Raw genomic sequence first — 15,996 nt, 5'->3', positions numbered from 1 at the left:
CTCCCTATTTATTCCAGTTCCCTCCCCCCATCCCCCTCTCTGATGAAGGGTCTAGGCCCGAAACGTCAGCTTTTGTGCTCCTGAGATGCTGCTTGGCCTGCTGTGTTCATCCAGCCTCACATTTTATTATCTTGGAATCTCCAGCATCTGCAGTTCCCATTATCTCAGAAAATTAAGCCTGTTACCTTTCACCTGAAAACTACATCTCCCAGAGGGCATTGGGGCTGAGCGCTGGCGCAGTGCGTGCAGTTGCGGGACTTGCCTGGGTCTGGTCACGGGATGTAAAGATGGCGTTGGATGTTCAGGCCCGGGACTGGGAGTTTGACCGCTTCGATGAAGGATCCCAGAGTGAGTTTCGAGCTGTGCTTCAGGCCCGGGCTTTGCTATGGGGAAAGAAAAGCCTTCTTTCCCAGAGAAATACTCTCTTCTAATTTCCATTTCTCATCTATCCCCGCCCCCCGGCCAATCTGCCCCCTCCCACCATAGAAGGGACTCTTCTTCTTTCCACTATTCTCTTCCCCCCAAGCCTTGGGCTGTCAGTTTCCCCTAAATCATCAGCATCTAATGATCTTAACCATTGATCCGATTCGGTACAGTGAACATTGTTTGCAGCAGTTCCTAACGCTGGAATGTAATCTGTGGTCTACTGTGTCTCAGTGCAGTCTGTTAAGTGGTTAGACAAGCGGGAGTCTGGAAGAACACAGCAGGCCAGGCAGCATTTGGAGGAAAGGAACAGTCAACGTTTCGGATATTGCCCTTCCTCGGTCTGTTAATTGATGGGTGCATCATAATAGAGATCATTTGGTATAATGAGTTCTTCATAGCTCTCTTAGAGCAAACCTGTCAGTTCTATTTTCTTGTTTTATCCTTGTAACCCCACAAATCTATTTCCCTTTAACAGAGTTTCCATTTGTCTTTTGAAATCATTAACTGTATCAGTTTCCAATACCCTCATTAGTAGAGTTTCTTGCCCTTTGAATCTCCTATGCAAAATCTTCAATCTGTGCACTGTTGTCCTTGTGCAATCAAATAATGGAAATACCTGAGTTTTATCTAAACCTGGCATTCTACATCTGTTAGACATCCCATGATCTCTTTTGCTTCAACGAGGCAAACCACCAGATTCTCCAGCTAGGATTAAAGATCCAGTGATTGATTCTGTTAAATCTTTACTGCACCCTTCTGTGGGCCCTCATGTTCTTCTGCAGGCACTGTGACCAAAATTAGATGTAGTGCTCCAGTTTAGGTCTTTTGAGTTCAAAATAATGTTTGGAACCTTTTTATTATAATAAATATGAACACTGCATGTCAGAGGTATTTGGCATAAGCAGTAGTATGTATGTTTGGTAGAAATATAAGTAACATGACAAAATGGTGTTTACTTAGTTGTTACCATCTGTTCCTATTGACATCTTCTTTGGACTTGTTGGTTGGCGTTTGCTATATTCTTCTTGCCCTGTGTGTCTGTTGACTATTATCTTCTCTTAATTGTGTTGAGGATCAGGACACTTCTTGTACCCTTTTATGTCTAGCCTGGTGCTACATTAAGTTTCTGATGATTTTACCATTGACTTCACCAACCTGATTACTTTATGATAATTTCATTATTACCCATTAGTATCTCCAAGGTTTTGGAGTAGATTTGCAGCTCGGGTTGTGGGTGTTGCGGTTGGTTGGCTCGCTGAGCTGGTTTGTTGCTCCGTAGACGTTTCATTACCCTACTGGGTAACATCGTCAGTGCAACCTCCGATGAAGTGTTGGTGTGTTTTCCCGCCTGGTTTTTAAACTCTGGAGTCCATTGAGCTGGATTGCCTTACTTCAGGTTTTCCTTTGTAGTGGAGTATATATGGGGTCAAGTTCTGTGTGTTAATTGATGGCTTTCTTCGTGGAGTACCAGGCTTCTAGGAATTCCCACACCTGTCTCTGCTTAGTTTGTCCCAGGATTTTGATGTTCTTCCAGTTGAAAGTGGATTGAGATGAGTGAGTATTTGTCATGTCTTTTAGTAGCCACTTGGTGTTCGTATACTCTTGTTGTTAGTTTCCTTCCTGTTTGTCCAATATAGTGTTTCTCACAGTCTCTGCAGGGGATCTTCTAGATGACATTGGTCCTGTCCATGACCATGGATGATATTACCCAGCAGGGTAACGAAACATCTGAGGAACAACTAACCAGCTCAGCGATACAACCAACCTCAATACCCATTAGTATTTCATTAAGTTACATGTTGCTTGCACACTGCCATTTGTTTATTGCGTAGGAGATTTTTTTTAACGTAGTCAACACAACGTAGTAGTTCTTATCTTTGATGTCTTGTTATGGAGATCGACAAACAAAAATATTTCTCTAAATGTGAGTTTGCTCGCTGAGCTGGAAGGTTAGTTTTCAGACGTTTCATCACCAAACATCATCAGTGAGCCTCCGACGAAGCGCTGGTGTTATGTCCCGCTTTCTATTTACATAACACCAGCGCTTCGTCGGAGGCTCACTGGTGATGTTTGGTGATGAAACGTCTGAAAACTAACCTTCCAGCTCAGCGAGCAAACTCACATCCAGAACCTCAACCTGAGCTACAAATCTTCTCAAAACTTGATATTTCTCTCAGCTTGCAATTAGCCAAACCCTGATCTGAGCTTTTACAACAGTTTGACATCCACCTTCCACTTGTTTCTCAGCATTTTCAGAATTCATATTTCCACACTAGCATATAGCCCAGCGGTTTATAAAGATTTATAAGGATTTACTACAAGTTCCCTGCTTTTGTACCCAATTTGTCTACTTCCTAAAGCTCATGATGTATACTTTCCTAATTGCTGTTTGTACTGTCATCTTCAAGGATCTATGCAGATGAGTTGCCAGTTCCCTCTGTTTCTGCATGCCCTTAATAACTGTGGCATTAATACTGTATTATATCTATATATCAAACAAAAATTGGCTGTAGTACTGACTTTCCAGTCTATAAACAACTTAACCATAGCACCCGTTTTTTTAATCTACCCTGACACTGATCCTCATTTTATGAACCTCAGTTTTATTACCCAGCCTGTTTAACGTAGTATGATGTCAAACTTTTCTAAACATCACTTTGGCAATGTTCTTTGCTTTCCCTTCATCCTGTCTCATGACTTCAGGGTAAGAAGGCCTATTAGTCAACTACATCCTGCCTTTTAAAATCCAAGTGGGTTCTTCTAAATTAATTTGCACCTCTTCAAGTCCCCATTCTAATTGCTTTCATTTTTTCTAAATTTTACCTACCTCTAATATTAAACTGACCAGCTTTTAGTTACTAGGAATGTCCTTGCAGTATTTCTTGAATGATGTTGTCATACTTGCCCCTCTCCAAAATGCAGAATTTTGCCTGTTATTTCCAACTCTACCTTCAAGGAATTGAGTTAAATAAAGTCCAAGCATTCAGCCAAAGATAACATGGAAAATTGATGAGTGAATCCCACTTATTGCTTTTCGCTTAATGTTGACAAGCTGATGATGAAAAGCTATCTGCCCAGTCTCAGCTGGGAAATTTGTAGTCTGAGAATTTGTAAATGCTAAAACCAAGAATTCCCTGAGGAGTGAAGATATTGAGAGTTCTGCTGATTTTGACTGTGTTCACTTTGGTCTAATTTGGAATGGGTTAGTGAGGCATAGCCAATTTCTTTTAAAGCTGAAATAGCAAAATGTAGGTACAAATTAATTCAGATAATAAGATATATAGCTGGATGAAGACAGCAGGCCAAGTAGCATTAGAGGTCAGGAAGGCTGATATTTCGTGCCTAGAAGGGACTAGGCCCGAATTGTCGGCCTTCCTGCTCCTCTGATGCAGCTTGGCCTGCTGTGTTCATCCAACTCTACGCCTTGTTATCGCAAATTCTCCACCATCTGCAGTTCCTACTATCTCTTGAAGCAAATTAATGCGTGTCTCCAAACCTCTGGCTTTCTGCTTAGGAATCCATGCTGAAGTTCAGCTTAAGAATTATGGAAGATTTCTTGAGGAATACACCAATCAGTTGAAAGGAATTGAAGATGCATTGGATGACTCAGTTGGGGATGTCTGGGATTTCACTCTGGATCCAGTAGCTCTTAAGGTATCTTTAAGAAAGTCTAATCTAAACGATCTGGAACTTTGGTAGTGTTGAATTTTTCTGGACTTTTGAGTTTTGACTTGCTGTCATTAGGATGTGAACCAATCTCGTGCCCTCTACTCAGGAAATTGCTGAAAATGTGAATGAGACGTTTAAACTAGTCGATTTAATAAATCATCTTTGAACCAACTGAATCTAAACCAGAAGCTTTTTATTATGTTAATGACATGCAGAAATCATGATAGAGCTTGAGATAGAAAGATATGTTTGAAAGTAGAAGAGTGAATGTACAAAGTACTGCATTTTCCCATCTAATTGTATATGTGTTTACTTTGTAATAACAGTGTATGCTGTTAGCCTATCTGTTATGCAGTAAGCAATGCAAAATCTTGGCAGTTGTGTTAATTAAATATTTTTCAGTTAAACAACTTTTCATAGTTTTCACAGATACTTGTTACATGGAGAAACGAAATGTAAAAATGCTGCATGGTATGTTAAAACTTAACGTGTTTTCTGAAGTAGATTCATCCCTCACAACATTGTGCATAATTAATTCTGGTTTGCATTCTACTGAAATCAGAATCCTCTTAATCTTCTCTAATCTAAGTACAACCACAGCTTCCCAGCCTCTTTGCAAGTGCTGTATTTCTAGTATGATTGCTGTAAAATTGCTTGGTGTCCCCTCAAAGACTTCAACATCCTCCCTAACATTTATCCAGAATTGTCCACAATGATGGGGCCAAAGCAATGTTCATAAGATTTAGCAGAAATTTAATTGCTTTCAGCTTCTCCTTGACGTTGTCAGGAGCCTTCCATGCTCTGATGCACCCTTGAGTGTTCATGCCAGAAGCTCCTTACCACCATGGTTGGCCTTCCCAGAAGCACCATCGGGTGGAGATATTAGATAAAGTAAGGGTAGTTAAAGGAGGAGTGGGACCGATCAGAGATCAAAAAGGGGATTTACATATGGAGAAATAGGCCTGGCTGAATGAGTACTTTGCAACTCTCTTTTTATTGCAGAAGGGGAGGCTGCTGCCTAAACCAAAGTGACAGAAAGAAACTCACTAGAAATGTTCAAGATTAATATGGGAAGAAGTCTAGGATAGATTGGCACTTAAAGTTGACAAGGCTTTGAGACTGCATGAGATGCATCCAAGGGTTTTGAAGGAAGTGAGGGGGAGAAATTTCTGGAGCACTGGCCATGATCTTTCAGTTTTACCTAGATAGTTTTACCTGGAAGTGCAAGAAGACTGGAGAATTGCAAATGTTACGGCCTTGTTCAAGAAAGGTTGTAAAGAATGTCCTTGCAATTACAGACTAGTTAGTTTAACTTAGGTGGTGGGACACTTAAAAACAATTATTTGCAATGGAATTAGTAACCTTGTGGAGAAAGGCGCACTGGTTAGGTAGAATCAGCATCAATTTCTGAAGAAGGAATTGTTTGATTAATTGGTACTGTTTTTCCAAGAGGTTTAAGAATGGAGTGATGTGGTTAACATGAATTTCCAGAAGGTGTTTGATGCAGTTCCATACACAATTGTTGAGGAAAGTTGCAGGTCATAATAAAAAAGTGACAGTATAAATGTGGATGCAAAATAGGCTATGTGGTGTTAAACAGAGTAATGGCCAATGGATATCTTTTGGGCTGGAAGATGGTTTTGTGGTAGAGTTCCCTGAGGTTGGTATTGGGATCCTTGCTTTTCCTGGTAAAATATTCTAGTGTGAACAGTACAATTTAAAAGTTTGCAGTTAACACTCAACCTGGAAAAATTGTAAACTGTGAGGAAGACCATGCAGAACTTCAAAGTTGACAAGTTGGAGTGTTTGGACAGGAGGTAGATGAAGTTAAAATGCAAAGAAGTGTGAGGTGATGCACTTTTGTCAAAAGAACATTGAAAGACTACACGAAGTTTGGGTGCAATTCAAAGGAGGGTGCAGGAGCAGGAGTACCTGGCTGTATATATGTACAGATCTTTGAAGGTGGCAAGAGAAGTAGAGAGAGTAATGATTAATTATTATGTTCTTGACTATGTTAATAAAGGGCAGAGAGTGTAAGAGCCACGTAATGATGGTGTACTTGTTTAAGATGCTTGTTAGACCTCAGCTGCAGTACTGTGTACATTTGTGGGTGCCACATTATAGGAAAGACGCATTAGAGAGTTCAGAAGCAATGTACAAGAATGGTTCCAGGAATGAAAAGCTGGAGTTAGAAGGATAGAATGAAGAAGTTGGGACTGTTCTGCTTAGAGGGAAAGTTTGATAGAAGCTTTCAAAATCATGAACGGACTGGACAGAGTAGGTGGGTGAAACCATTCCTGATTGTTAAAGACAAAAGAACAAAATGGCTCATTAAATGATGTGCACATGAAGCAAGGGTGACAGAAGAAAAAACTTCTTCAAGCAGAGAATAGTCTTGAATGTACCGCCTGGAAATGTGCAGACAGGTTCAATTGAGGCATCCAAGAGGGCATTGGATGGCTATTTGGATAGAAATAGCATGCACGGATATTGGGCAAAGGTAGGATATCCTATGCACTTGGTAATAGACCTAGTGCAGGTATGATTGGCCAAATGGCCTCCTTCTGTGCTGCAACAATTGTGTGATTCTGTGAAGTGCATTCCAAGAAAATCCTCCATGGCAGAACAGGCAAAGGAAGACTGCTTCTCCCTGGTTGTCGATGTAGGAAGTGGCTGCATGGGACTGTAGCCCTTTTTGAGGCAGACTCAATAAACGTTCAGGCAAAACTGCAAAATTAACCACAATCCTGTATGGTGAACTTATCATTGACTCAAGACCTCTTGGGCATTCATACCTCTATAAAAGGGACATCTGCAAGTGAAGTATGACTGTTGACACTAACTTCAGGGAGACAGTGCGGATGGGCAGGATACTGAAAGGCTGATTGTTTGAAAAGACATTGGATGAAGTGAGCAGAATTGAAAAAACTCACCTAACAGGATTTAAAGAAAACAGAGGCCACTGAATCATGCACCTTCTCAGCCTGCTATCTTTTCCTGTACTAAATGCAGCAGAGACCCTGCCATTTCATAGTAGGACTCCTGAGTCTCACAAGGTGATGCTTAATGCCGAGTTGACCAAAGCCAAATCGATTTTGAGAGGTGGCTGCCATCGCTGAATCTATTTTCAGTGCGTTGTCTTTGTCACGCTATTCATTTCTCAATTCACTCTCCTTTACGTTCAGCAGCGTTCTCTAAAACGAACAAAAACAAAGTTGCTGGAAAAGCTCAGCAGGTCTGGCAGCATCAGTGAAGGATAAAGCAGAGTTAACATTTCGGGTCCAGTTACAGCATCCACAGTTCTTTCAGTTTTTATTTTCTATAATGAACCTTATTGCAAGCTTTCTTTTTCAAGTCTATACTTTTGTCACCCAGGGTGATATAGATTGAATGCTGCTACTTTTCATCCCATGCGAATATATCCAGTCTGTTCCTAAACTATTCTTCTTCGAAGGTCTTGCATTGCGTATTTATGGTTTAATTGCCGACCTTTGATCTAGCCTGTTTGGGCCAGATAATTTTTGTTAAGTAAAATTAACCATCCTCTGGTTGAATAATTAATCACTTTTCCTTTTTCGAAGACCACTTTATACCTAATTAATATCCTAAACTAACCCACATGGGGAACCAACCAACAGTGACAGAAGCAAAGAACTGAGTTGAGAATGTTGGAAGGGATACATATTTTAAATAAATGTTGTTTATCAAATTGATTTCAGAACTGTGATTGAATCTTACATTCCAGTGATGTGAAACCAGAATCTGGAATTGCTTTAATCATTTTGGAAACACCTGACCTGACTTTGAGAGTTTTTCAAGTATTTTCTTGTACCTGTAGATGGAAGCATAGTCATAAAGTCATATAGCACAGAAACAGACCCTTCGGTCCAGCCAGCCCTTGCCGAACATAATCCCAAGCTAAACTAGTCCCACCTGCCTGCTGCAGGCCAATATAGAGTTCAAGGATGTTTCTAAACTGTTAGGTAACTGAGACAATGAACGAACCATTAATTTACACTGAGGTATGAATGACTAATAGATTGTCCTGTGAAGGAAAAATGATTAGATTGTCTCTTTGAGGCGGTCATCATTTAGAACGTATGTGGTGTGAATGTTACTTGATGCTTGTCAGCCACGGTTTTCAGCATTTGAACACGGGTTGCTGTAGTTCACAATAAAAACTCAAGAGAACTGCGGATGCTGGAAATCAGAAACAAAAGCAGACATTGCTGGAAAAGTTCAGGTCTGGCAGTGTCTGTGGAGAGAAATCAGAGTTAACATTTTAGGTCCAGTGAACCTTCCTTAGCACATCCAAGCTGCCAGACTAATGAGCTTCTGCAGCAATTTCTCAGTTTATTTCTGCTGTGGTTATAGATTTCGATTGATTGCCATGCAAAATGCAAATGGGGCATGAGCTTTGTTTGAAATTTGTGTGGGGGAAATAAACTAGAGGAAAAGCAGTGGTCCTTATGATACCTTGTGTCAGAAAGCAGTCAGCATAATTAGTTTAGAAGGCAGTTACATATTTGCTATATCCACAGGCATGGTTTTAATGAAGAATTGAAACGTTGTTGAGCCAAACATCTAATGAAAGATTCCATCCAATCTTATCTTGGAAAATAGCTGGAAAACTGAAGTGAATCCTAGACAGCTGCAGCGTTTCAGTAGATTAGATTCAGGAGATATTGGTGAATTTCCAACATTCTTATAACTTCTAAGTGAATCCTTTGGGTTGAGGTTGAAAAAGGTAGAACTGGTTTATAGCACACATAGTTAGAAACCATCGTGTTAATGGTGCTTTATTTGTTTAATTAATTTTTCTATTCATTATAGAAGCCAGCCCATTTTTTTGTGTAAAATATGAAATCTAGTGCCATGTTTCTTTTTAGGACAAAGATTTAGGGAAGACATGGGGGGCAGTTTTTATTTTACACTGTAGTTCATTTGTGCAATAAATGCCAGAGGATGTGGATTTGGATACGGTTACAACTTTTAAAAGACATTTGGCTAAGTATGTGAATAAGAAATATTTGGAAGAATATGAGCCAAGTGCAGGCAGGTGGGACTATTTCAGTTTGGTATTGTGTTTGGCACATAATTATCCAAATGTCTTTTAAACGCTGTATCTGTACCCCTATCTACCATTTTCAGAAGTTCATTCCACATATAAACTGTACTCTGCATGAAAAGTTTGCCCCTCATGTCTTTTTTAAAAGCTTTCTCCTCTCACCTTAAAAAAAAACCCTTTTAGTCTTGAAATCTCCCACCATGGGGAAATGACACCTGCTATTCACTTACTCAATTCTCCTCATGATTCTCCAAGCCTCTGTTAGGTCACCCGTCTATCTCCTACAATCCACCGAAAAAAGTCACAGCCTATTCTTATAACTCAAAGGGTCTGTTTCCATGCTGTATGACACTGTGAATCCAGTTAATCGTTGAGTGCTTGGGCTTCTCTTTAAATACTAATGGTTTCTAACAAGATAAAATGTCTCCTTTTGGAAGGAGAAACTTCAGTTGTTTATGGAATTAAAGCTAGGACGTTGGGTAGTATTGTAGAACAGAGAGCCAGGAGTTCAGGTACAAAATTCTTTTGAAGTTTGCATCATATAGATGGGGTGGTTAAGAAGGCAATTAGCATGATTACTGTCATTGTTCAGTATTTTGAGTATAGGATTTGGGACATTATGATGAGTTGTACACTACATTGGTGAGACCTCATGTCAAGTGCTATGTCCATGCTGATTACCCTGTTATGGGTAGGATATTATTAAACTGGAGAGGGTTTAGAAAAGATTTGCCAGGATTGGAGGATTTGAGTTATAAGAAAAGGCTGTGACTTTTTTCAGTGGATTGTAGGAGGTAGACGGGTGACCTAATAGAGGCTTATAGAATCATGAGGAGAATTGAGAAGGTGAATGGCAGGTGTCATTTCCCTGTGGTGGGAGATTTCAAGACTAAAGGGTTTATTTTTAAGGTCAGAGGAGAAAGCTCTTAAAAAGATATGAGGGGCAAACTTTTCACGCAGAGCACAGTTTATATGTGGAATGAACTTCTGAAAGTGGTAGATAGGGCTACAGGCACAGTGTTTAAAAGACATTTGGATAAGTATGTAAATACAAAATGTTTGGAGGAATATGGGTTAAGTGCAGACAGGTGGGACTAGTTTAGTTTGGAATTATGGTTGGCGTGGACTGGTGGGTCTATTTCTGTGCTATGTGACTCGACTCTATCATTAATAGTATAATTACTTAGAAACTAAGCAACCTGCTGAACTGTTTTGGTCACCTACTGTTTCAATGAGGCTTACATGAAAGAAGTGTCAAAAGCCTGAAAGTGATGTCCACTTTCAGGTGGATTTGTAGCAGCTTTTTGCGAAAGCTAAATGTGATGTTGAAGGTTTCATTCTGGATAAGTGCAGTCTGTAACAAACTGAGGCAGCACTGAGGTCCTATTAGGATGTTTAAGCAGTATTTCTGATCAAGTTGAAAGTTGTCCTGCCATATAGTATCCCCATCAGCCTGAGGGAAAATTGATCATGAATCAGATAGGGCACCTTTCTGATCTGGCATGCACACAGAATGTAGGGCTACAATCCTGAGAATATGGCAATTTAATTTAAATTTGAATTTTTAAAAAAATAAGCTAACTTTGGTTAAACTGGCCATGGAACTGGTGAATTGTCATTAAAAACTGAATTGGTTCACTAATGAGTTAGAGGGAAGTAAATGTTCCCTCTTTACTAGGTCTGTCTTTTTTGTACCACGCCCTGTGACTGGGTTGACTGACTCAACTTGTGACTGACTGGCTTGCCAGCTCAATTGAGAGTCAGACTCTACTTTGTAGAGGAGGTACATTTCACCATCCACTTCATTGCTTCAAGAATGCCACTCTCTGTCTCCTTGTCTATGTGGCTATTGGGTAAGGAGATCAGGCTCATTGTGGTACTTGTGGTCATGTTTTGACAGTGGCTGATGTAAATAACTGAAACTGTTAGAGACAGCAACAGATGTCTGACGCCATGTAACTGCTTGCCAGTAAGGGATTTGTTGCATTGACTTGGAAGGAGAAAGTGATAAGAGGGGAGAGTACAGTTTTAGTGTTATACAGTGTTGTAGTATTACAACATGATTGAATTATTTGAGTGGGGGGGTCACGCAGAATTGTGATTAAACACATTGTAATTTTTGTTTTAGCTTTTACCATATGAACAATCTTCGTTGCTGGAGCTTATTAAAACTGAAAATAAAGTAAGTTAATATCCAGTATAAATTTGTCAATCACATTTAAATATTATATCAGTTATGTTTCTATATTGTCAATACATTTTAATGAATCTAGAATATTAATATATTTTCTGTCTGTATTTTTAGTTGGTGGTTTGGTTTTGTGGGTGGAGTTTGCCATTCTGATAGTGGTTTCTGACATGGCTCTTGCCATTTTCCATGATCTGTTGTTGGATTGATGCTGTTAAGAGGAAAGCTGAACAGGTGAACCACAGTCATTGAAAGCATAAAATGATACATTAAGGGGAACCTGTAATGATCCCTGAGCAAGATTAAGATGAAGTTTGGCTTTGGTTACTGGACTCGAGCCCCTGACGTTTGCCTCTACTGTGTCTACTTATTGACTTCTGACCTTGCCTACTGGGTTTGATAACTGGGTATATGGGGAGAGAGGGAAATGGCCCACTGTAATTCAGAGCGTGTACCATGGGAAATGAGTGTGTGTGCACGCGCGTGCAAGTCAGAGACAACATTGGAAGAAGAGACAGGTAGTGTTGGAAGGATCAACAGCCAGGGATGGACAGTGTGGTTTGTGAAGAGGAGGAGCATACAGCGTGGTAGCAAAGAGGGAGGAATGGGCTGGGAAATGTAAACTCTGAGGGGGGGGGCAGTATAAAGGGGTATTTTCAAGATGAGTTAGGGATTTTAAAAACATACTTGTGCAATAAAGACACTACTCACATAATACGAGATAACAAGGTGTAGAGCTGGATGAACACAGCAGGCCGTGTTGACGTTTTGGGCCCAGACCCCCCTCCATTTTTCTGAAGAAGTGTCTAAGTTCGAAACATCAACCTTCCTGCTTCTCTGATGCTGCTTGGCCTGCTGTGTTCATCCAGCTCTACACCTTGTTATCTCAGATTCTCCAGCATCTGCAGATCCTACTATCTCAGTTACATAATTTGCTTTGCCAGTTAACTATAGTTATAGAACTAATTTGTCAAAAAGATAAGTTTTCTATCTTTATCTGGTTGCAGATGTGGTATTGAGGCAGTGATAGCATATCACTTTGTTTGAATTGACAGCCCAGGTTAGCTAAATATGTTAGTGATCACTGCATTTGTATGAAGGGCTACGACGGGAAATTTCCGTACAACAAAGTTGAAGTTACACGTGCATTTTTGTGTTGGATTTAAATGTAAGAATAAATGAAAGTTTTGCTATCAAAGTAAGTAAATGTAGAAGGTCTAAAATGTGGAATTATGTTGCTAGTGGATAATGCTGTAATTTGACTGTTTGCTAATTAAGTGAAAATGTCTGTTGTAGGTTCTGAATAAAGTGATTACGGTGTATGCTGCTCTTTGTTGTGAAGTGAAGAAGTTGAAATATGAGGTAAGAACTTTACACCTTTTGTTTCCTATGTGGTAAGAAAAGCAGCATTGTTTAAATGTTCTTAAAGATACCTTGTGTTTCAGGGGAAAAACGTATAATTTAGCTCAGCTAAAAAGGCCTTACTACTTTTTTTTTAAAGTTTACAAATGATTTTTCTCTTTTCAGGCTGAAACTAAATTTTACAATGGGCTTCTGTTCTATGGAGAAGGAGGTTAGTTTTGTACTCTACTTGAATATTTACATTTTACATCTTTGTAGGGAGGGTGCAAAATATTCTGCAGGGAAAAAGGAGTGAGCCAAAAGTTGTGGTGCATTACCAGTAACAACACTGGGACCAGCCAGGTGGTAATTTTACAGCAGGTGGTAATTAATCAAAAGGAATGGGTTGTACCATAACCATACTGGAAGTACACCCCTTGTGGGGCGGTGCACCAATGTAGTCGGGGAGAGTTTACTTTAAATTTGCAGAGGGATGGGAACCAACATTTTGAAGTAGAAGGAGGGAGAGTGTAGGCTAGTATTTGAGAACGATGTAGACAGTGGAGTAAGAATAAATACGAAGTGAACAAAGGCAAGTTTAGAATGCATGTGTAAACATAACTTGAATAAAAGCTGAGCTGTGAGCACAAGTAACGGTGTAGGAATATAAAGTAGTTGCAGTAAGAAAAGCTTGGCTTAAAGCAGGTGAGGTGTTGGATGTTTAATATTCAAGGAAGTCAAATGTTCAGGAATGATAGGAAGGAGAAATGGGAGGCGGGGTAGCAGTACAGATTAGAGTTATTAGTGTTGGAAAGAGAGGATGCCTTGATGGGCCAAGGACAGAATTTATTCTCACTGAGTAGAGAATTGAGGAGCATTTGAATGTGCTTTTGGGGTATTTGTAGATTTTCAAATTCAGAGAGCAAGAGGAGCAAAACTACAGAAATTACAGATGTGCAAGAAATGTACATTGGAGATCTTTGGGTATTTCACCCAAACATCGATTTGAATAATGCAAGAGTAAAGGGTAAAGACAGGAGAGGCCGTCCTCAAATTTGTTCAGGATGACTTGCTTAGCCAGTGTCTTCTCATTCCAGTTGGGAAGGAGCCATTGTTGAATCTTTTTCTGTGGAATGGCATGGGCCAAATAGCTTAAGTGTCTTTAAGGAACACGTTTTATAAAGATTGCTGTATTAGGAGATGATATCTTTTCAGTCTGGCTTTGTTCCAACAAGATTGGGGAACTAAAACCAGGCCTCCCGGTTTGTCCAGGGAAACAGAGAATATGATTAAACAAAAATGGAAGATGCATGTTGAATTTGATATGATTCTGTTGATTCGAAGGTCTGGAGGTTGCAAGTGATAGAAATAAAGGTAACGGAAGAATTTACCCATAATCTTGCAACATTTCTCTGATACAGAGAGAGTTCTTGGGGTTTGGATTGTGGCAAGTGTGATACCTTTTTTCAAGAAAGAATGTAAGGACAGTCCTAATAACTGCTGGGCAGTCAACTCAGCATCAGTGTCTCAGAAATAATCAAGGAAAGAAAATAACAGGCACTTGGAATATGTTTGGTTAATTACGGAGAGTCAACATCTTTTGTAAAAGACACATTGTGATCGACTGATTTGTTGCTAAGTAACAGCTTGAAAAAGGAGAAGCAATGGATGTTGTCTGTTATGGAATTAATGTTTGACAAAGTGCCATACAAGGCTGGTTTTAAAAAAATTGAGGTTAATGGAATAGGAGGATAACAGTCAACTTTGGAGAAAAAAAATTGGCAAAGGACAGAAAACAGTGAGTTGTGGGAAATAGTTGTTTTACAAACTGGGCCATCAGAGGCAGTATTATTGCCTAAAGATCACTGCTACAGTCATTGCATTATCCTGTGACTTGGATGTTGGAATATAGAGCAAAATGTCAAAGCTTGATGACGTTACCAAACTTTAAATTGTGGCCTGCATTGAAAATGATGCCATTTGATCGCAACAAATGGTGTGGATAAGTAACAGATGCAATTTAACACAGAGATTGAGGTGATGAATTATGGAGGTGAAGGGATGGTGTGAGGGTGCATGTGCTTTGGGATAAACCTGTCGTCTTCTGTGTAATGACCCTTAAGACCAAAGTGGACTGGGAAGTATTCTGAAAGAAATGAATACGCTTATTTCTTAATTAAGTATTCTTAATTACTTTTCTGATAATGACTGTGTTGATCCAAGAAATGCCTTGATTATTTGAGGTTGCCATGGGGATGAACAATAATGAAGGAAAGGATTAAAAAAAACTAACTGTAGTTAGTTTGGGTGACCCGTTCTTTTTTCCTGTTTGCAGTTCATGGAAGTATAGAATCCGCGTACAGAGAAAACAAGCAAGGTCCTCTCTGGTGTTGAAGTAGGTTCTGAAAATAATATAAAGACTGTGTTACTCGATTGTATTATACAGTTGAAAAAAGCAGAGCTGAAGACCAGAGGGGAAAGGGATTGTGGGTTTGAGAAAACCCATTGCTGCTCTTTTGGCATGGCCAGAGCCCGCCAAGAAAGGCTGAGAGTTTGGAGAAGGGAGTGTCTTGAGTTCTGTACCATCAGATGATTATAACTCAAGTGAGAGAAGATTTGTCCACCTTTTTTCGTGCTGACATTATCCAAGGACTTTGGATGGGATGTGGCTTCAAGTGAAAGCAGTTGAAGGTCTGAAATGGAGTGGAATATGAGAAATTTCATGTAGTTAAGGACGCATTGGAAGAAGAGTAAGAAAATCAACCCCATTTGTGCAGGAAGTAATGTATGCTTATAACTATATAAAGTAATCTTTGCATTGAATATTTAAGGTGCAATTTACCTTATTTGAAATTTTCTTCCCATTTGAACTATTTTGATTTTCTTTTAGTTGTTACTGTAAAAACTGATGAAATCCTATATATTGGTTTTCTTCCCATTGTTTCATGTCTGTTCCTTTCTAGGGGAATTTTAACAGATCGGGGGTTGTCTGGTATCTACATTAGAATTTTCCAAAAGTTAAACAAACAAGATTTCAGTTTTAGTTTTGCAGTGTTCAGTGGCAGTTGGTTTGGACGTCTTCTGATAGACAAACAATTTTGGAAAGAATGGATTTATCTCTTGGTGCCTTTGAACAATTACAAATCTTAATGTTAAGGCTGTGGCAAAGGAATGTAGGATCGGAATTTAGAAAAATACATTTTTGAATTTCATGGTGCAGCACTCAAAGCTTACCGATCAACTCATTCAGGTTAGATTTGTAAAATTTGATTAGAAAAAACAGAATTGTAAAGAGAGAACTGGA

At 39.5% G+C, this 15,996-nt stretch overlaps 1 protein-coding gene across 2 annotated transcripts in view; it reads left to right on the top strand.

The window, feature by feature from the left end:
- Window positions 1–260: 260 nt before the first annotated feature.
- Window positions 261–15,996, top strand: part of washc4 (WASH complex subunit 4) — an 84,824-nt gene continuing 69,088 nt past the window's right edge. Inside the window, exons 1-5 of one of the 2 annotated variants that reach the window (XM_048554049.1) lie at window positions 261–348; window positions 3,941–4,080; window positions 11,292–11,345; window positions 12,648–12,713; window positions 12,879–12,924. In XM_048554049.1, coding sequence (XP_048410006.1) covers window positions 288–348; window positions 3,941–4,080; window positions 11,292–11,345; window positions 12,648–12,713; window positions 12,879–12,924 — 367 coding nt within the window. In that variant the 5' untranslated portion in view covers window positions 261–287. The remainder of the gene's footprint in view (window positions 349–3,940; window positions 4,081–11,291; window positions 11,346–12,647; window positions 12,714–12,878; window positions 12,925–15,996) is intronic. The other variant, XM_059654757.1, reaches the window with a different exon arrangement.

The sequence above is a fragment of the Stegostoma tigrinum genome, chromosome 25, assembly GCF_030684315.1.
Source record: "Stegostoma tigrinum isolate sSteTig4 chromosome 25, sSteTig4.hap1, whole genome shotgun sequence".
NCBI lineage: Eukaryota > Metazoa > Chordata > Chondrichthyes > Orectolobiformes > Stegostomatidae > Stegostoma > Stegostoma tigrinum.
This window is presented reverse-complemented; position numbering and strand designations above follow the sequence as displayed.